Below are 6,000 nucleotides of genomic sequence, written 5' to 3'. Positions count from 1 at the left end.
AGTGAAATGGGATTGAGCAAATTTTAAGCTTTAATGGTATTAATTAATTGAAATCTTAAAATGAAATCTTTAGTTAATGGCTTATGAAAGTTTGAAGTTTTGGGCTGAGACTTGTTCTGAATGGGTATTTCAAGGTTCTAAGTTAGATGCTTGTGTCTGGTTTATTGGCCATTGTGTTGGTGGGGTTTGATCAAGGTTATCAGATCGGAATTGGGCAAGCTCAATTATGGATTTTGAAGACTATAGGCTTAGGCTCAAGCTTTTTGGGTTTTTGGTGTTTTCATGGAGATTGGAATGATTTGATTGGGTGTTCAGGGCTGAGTTGGGGTTCAGGTGAAGGGCCAAGCAAAAATTAGGTGCCAACAACTACCTGTCTTTGTTGTGGGATAACAGGCTACAAAACAACAAAGACAAAAGAAGCACGTGAAGACTTTTATGAATGATAGGCTTAAAAGAGGGTTAAGGCGAGGAAGGATGTATTTGTGGAGCACCGTTCCATCATGTGAAGGCTATTTCTTCTTGGCGAAGTGACCCCTCTTAGGTATCAAGCAACCTTATGGAATTAGAGTATATTTACCATAAAGAAAAATAGTTGAAAGCAAAGTAAGTTAGGAAAAGTATTCAGATTTATCGCAAAACATAATCATAAAAATATTGGCAAACACTCTTTTCTCTCTTTCTTTATTAATTTAAAAATATTCTAAAAAGCTTTAGTAAAACATTTTTTAAGACTTGATAAAGGTCCTATAATTGATATAGTATAATTATTCTCTTTATAGGTGAGAAGCATCTTTAATGCAAGAGTAGTCTATGCTCAAAAACTTTGGCAAAACAATCACTAAATTTTATGATAATGCAAAGTGTTGTGCTTTCAACTATGTGGTAGTATCATTGTAATGTTGGTTCATGATTAACATTATGCCTTAAGTCATGATTCTCATTTGCACCCTTTGGGAATGAAGGGGAAAGTTTGAAAAGTTAGCACAACAATGGGGTGCATAAAAGGTTTGAAGTTTTCGAACATACTATCAAACACTAGTAAATAATGAAGAACCTACCACCAAGCTTCTCATTAGAATTTTTCTTTTTTAATGTCTTTTTTATATTTTTATTCATTATTATTTATCAATTTTTGCACTCAATTTATTGTAACGTGGTATAACTTATTGAGGAAAACTACTGCCACTAGGGACTTTGAGAATAAGATAATTAATTGAAAATTTAGCTGACTCCTTTACCAAGAAGGACTTTAGAATTAAGATTATTAAATGAAGAATATTGATTTCGTTACCAAAAAGGCACAAAACTTTAATGCCATGAAGGGCTTTAGTGCTACGAGAGGCTTTGGTGTCATGAGAGACTTTTTGAAATTAAAGAGATTAAATGAAAAACTATTGATTTCATTGCAAGGCAAGAGACTTTAATGGCATGAGAGACTTTGGTGTTACAAGGGACTTTGATTTCTAGTTAAATCGGTCGATTAGTTGATTTTCACCAGGTCTTTAGCAAATATGGTTGTTTCAGTGTGACCAAATTGGCTAAGGCCCGGGCCACAGTTCGATGGACCAGTCCGGTCCAATTTCCTAAAGACTATTAAAAGACAAAACACTTAAACATGACTTTATCAAAAAAAAATTCTATTATAGGCAGTCTCATGCACCTCAAAAAATAAAAAAGGAAGAGATGTAGAAATGCCTCCAGTTTTGGGGTCCAGGAACTTTTACCCTTTTACCCCCATAGGTGGTAATATTTGGCCATTTCACAATTTAATCTAAAATTGCATGCTTTTGAAGAAAAACAAAGGGAGGAATGCTTGTTTCATTAGACTTTATGATAGAAGACTAAGGTACCTAATTTGAAAATTTTCTTTTATTGCATTAACTTTTTATTTTTAATTTTTCACATGTGCGGCCAAGGAGAGAAAAAGAGACTATAAGGGCTGTATTGAGAGACCCTTTAATTCTCACACTCCTTTCTATTACAACTAGTGTGACCCGTTTGATCTGCTGTTTAAAGATGTATTCTTAAGGGAAATATTTAATAACAACAATTTACCAAAATTTTTAGATAATTCTAGATATTTACATATAAAATTAAGGTTCAAAGTTTCAATACGTATCAGGCTGTATTGAACGATATGTATCGTATCCGGGACTTCTTAATACACCTTTACAGCGGGTGTTTCAGGTCAGACCATGGTTTGGGGCTAGACAGGCCTTAAACCAACCCCTCTGAACCAAAATGAAAAAAAAATCAAAAATAAAAATAGGAGAAATGAGCCTCGATACAAGCTGATACGCCCCTACCGATGTATCAACTGTATCAATAATTTGAACCTTGTATAAACTAGTAAAAAAAATAAAATATTCATTGTGCTTAACACTTATTTTTATGTAGTTTATATTATGAAACCCAATAACCCACGATTTTCTGTCTTTTATAGAAGAATATTGGTTTACAGCAGCATATACTATGTAGGCTGTTAGCAAATTTGGCTTTTCACATTTGCTTGGGACCAAGCTGAGGTTCATATTTAGGGTTAGCCGTCAACCTAACCCAATCCATATAATTTATATTCTTATTTTATTAGAGAGCAAAAATGGGATTAAGAGAGTTCTAAGAAAGGAGGGACTTATTGGGGATGAGAGACATTCAAACATTGACTATTAAGGTGGGAGAGAGAGATTTAAGAATGGACTTATTAGGGTAAACATAGATTTTATGAGAACTTTTTAATTTTAAATTGTTATATTTTTAATGATTTAATTTAAAAATAAATATGCACCTGAGATCGGTTTTCATCAGGGAAAGCCCATGCCCACAACGTTCCAACCACCTTTTGCAACCTTCCATTGGGAATATCTCCCCATGAAATAAAGCACACAAGTATGGAGATATTCTCAATGCAAAGCTTCGAACGGGCTCTGCCCTGACCAAGGCCAAACGCGAGAAAGAAGATGTGTGAACCATAGTGAGAGGACCTGTGTGTGTGTGTGTGTATACAGACCGATATGCACCTGTGTCACTAACCTGAAGGACCGATACATTGGCTACTTTACTACTTACTTGAAAGTAAGAACTTTGATCAGTAAGGAACATGTCTATTCAGGAATATTCAATCACGATCAATACGGAATATAGTAAAACAAAGAGGCAGTTCAGTTTCTCTTGTGACAAAGGGCATCATCATAGCCAACACTGGCATTTGCTTTTGTCATACGAATTACATTTGAAAGTTCAAACACAACAGGTCTGTACTCTAGCTCTGTGACTGCTCTCACAAATTGAGTGAAGCCAGTCAAGCATCTAGCTTTAGTAAGTTTATCCACGGTTGCTGCAAAATACAAATAGTGGTAATGAGTACAGCCATCCCTATAAATGCCACATTCAAAGAACATGTAAACAAAAGAAAGCCCCAGTACACAAAGGGAAGAAGATTACAGCAATGAAAGACAAATGAGAAAAAAAAAAAAAGCAAAAGAACTCGGAGGTAAGCACAAACCAGCCTCCTGCCCAAAAACCAAAACCCCCAAAGCTACATCTTAAAGAAACCAAAAGACAAATAGAGAACCAACACAAAGATTTGACAAACAGCTTATCCTTGAGAAATCCCCACGCACATCCTAGCAAAAATCCCTGCATCATATGCCGAGAAAAACCCAGTTCCCCCTTCCATGTCTACCCTTCATGATGAAAGAAAAAAGGACCAACATCATCTGACCAACTTAGCAGACTCACATTGAAAGCAAGAGTTGCACTTTCTCAAATAAAATCAACGGTTTAAATTGCTCTATCAAAGGATAAATATCAGCAGATAAAAAATATCTTCATTAGCTGCTCTGATAAAAAAAAGATATTAATTCCACTCCTCCCTTCAATTGATAGCTCAGTGAGAACACATCAAATCAATGCAAAAGCATTAATAAAAAAACTTGGTCAACCTTCCATTCATCACATCTATCAATTGATCTAAAATATTCAATAAGAACACTCTTTTTACAATGTTTTAAATTGCTCTATCAAAGGATAAATATCAGCAGATCAAAAATATCTTCATTAGCTGTTCTGATAAAAAAAAGATATTAATTCCACTCCCCCTTCAATTGATAGCTCAGTGAGAACACATCGAATCCATGCAAAAGCATTAATAAAAAAACTTGGTCAACCTTCCATTCATCGCATCTATCAATTGATCTAAAATTTTCAATAAGGACACTCTTTTTACAATGTACACAGCTCGGTGCAACCAATTAGATGATCTCATCAAACACTATCTATAGAATCTTGATCAAATTGATCATACAAAGTATATGATATGTCAATGACATAGGAACCATGTCAACAAGACATGTGGCTCATACTCAAAGATTGCGAACATTTGAGTGGCCCTGTACCAATTATAAGGTTCATGTCTAGAGAAACCAAGATAAAATGTTAGATCAGAAAATTGAAATAAAATCAGGAAACAAAGAATGTTGACCCAGAAAATTTTATAATGACTACACATATACAAATGTACACAAAGCAATCAATAGAGCCCTAGATTGTCCATAGAAATACCATTAGAATAAGCAGTTTTATACAATCCGCTCCAATTCTCGGGCATAACTAAGCGTCTGATTGATCAGCTGTAAAGATGGTATCTCCTTGCAAGGGGCTGATTCTTTTGCCTTCTGGAAATATACAAATCCGTTCTTTATCTCCCATTCAGGGTGTTCCTGCATACAACATAGAATGTGAATTTTTCTTTTGGAGAAAGGGTAAGGGTATTTATATTAATAATTTAATATATAGGAAAACAATGTATATATGAGAAGATGTTCATTGATGTACTATAACATAATAATAATTATCTTTACTCTTTTGCAGTGTAGTTTAAGTGTTGCCAAGGCATTGTAGAAAATCATTTGGGCATTTTAGAAGCCCATTACATAGGCAACTGAGTGGGGAGTATTGTTTTGAACATCTTAGTTGGGGCAAATAATTAACTGCCCCTTCACATATTGATATCAGTGTATCATTTTGGGTTGATATGATAGGACTGTAATGTAGTGTGCATGTGTTTTCCTTTGAACAAGGGATATTATTTAAAAATCGTGTTATTTTTCCTGAGAACAAGGTCTCAATCTTTATTTGCTCATTTACTGAATAAAATTATGGTTTATGTAGTTTATAATTGACAAATCATTAGGTAATACTAATGTATAGTATTAGTACTAAGCTTCCAAAAGCAAATATATTCTTAGCCTCCAATGTAGATAAAACTCTCAAACAACAAAGATGTATATATGATGATAAGTGAATTCAAATCACCTTGTTACTGACTGGTTTTGCAATGCTGTTTACCGTATTTATGCATTGTGTAATGGTATTTGTACATATTTTTCTTTTATTCTATTCCTAAATTGCACCAAGCCCAAGCATGAGGTATAGGTCGGTTGGCCCTAAACCCAATCCAACCTCCCCACCCCCCAAGTCACAGCACTATATAATGCCTAAATGAAAGGAAGTGCAAAAACACAAGTAGAAAAACTTTCAAACCTGACCAACCCACCCAAGCCTGAGCCCAGCCCAAGTTGTGTTGGATATGCTCAGGTTGGGCTTGGCTCGGAAAAGTTGGGCTTGACCTTTGGATGGGCCTATATTGGCCCTATAGTCTATACCTAGCCCAACCAACCAAAGTTGCACAACTAATTAGATTATTTTAATAGTAAAGAAAGATATTTTTAATTAAAATGAAAATAATTACATCTAAAACCATGGTAAAGCATGACACAAGACATTCAACCATACTAAAGCATCAAACCACTACGCAAGCATAAACCTCACAAGCATGGATTCTATTAACTAATAAAAGTTAAAATAAGATAAAATAAATAAATAAATATAGTAAATATAGGAAAGTTTATGACAAATTAGAAGATTTCTCATGACACTTAAATACAAAATTAACAAATCATTCCAGTAGATACCTTACCCCTAGAAAAACCTATACACTGT

At 34.4% G+C, this 6,000-nt stretch overlaps 1 protein-coding gene across 2 annotated transcripts in view; it reads right to left on the bottom strand.

The window, feature by feature from the left end:
• Positions 1 to 3,080: 3,080 nt before the first annotated feature.
• LOC148870005 (26S proteasome non-ATPase regulatory subunit 8 homolog A-like) overlaps positions 3,081 to 6,000 on the bottom strand; it is a 38,755-nt gene continuing 35,835 nt past the window's right edge. For both annotated transcript variants that reach the window (XM_088970888.1, XM_088970887.1), the window contains exons 6-7: positions 4,561 to 4,718; positions 3,081 to 3,334 (exon numbers count right to left, since the gene is read on the bottom strand). In XM_088970888.1, the coding sequence (XP_088827014.1) occupies positions 4,578 to 4,718 (141 nt within the window). In that variant the 3' untranslated portion in view covers positions 3,081 to 3,334; positions 4,561 to 4,577. The remainder of the gene's footprint in view (positions 3,335 to 4,560; positions 4,719 to 6,000) is intronic.

Source organism: Nelumbo lutea, chromosome 2, assembly GCF_056320005.1.
Source record: "Nelumbo lutea isolate HS-2025 chromosome 2, American lotus-T2T, whole genome shotgun sequence".
Classification (NCBI taxonomy): Eukaryota; Viridiplantae; Streptophyta; class Magnoliopsida; order Proteales; family Nelumbonaceae; genus Nelumbo; species Nelumbo lutea.
Note: the sequence above shows the minus strand (reverse complement) of the source record. Positions and strands in the feature narration are given on the sequence as shown.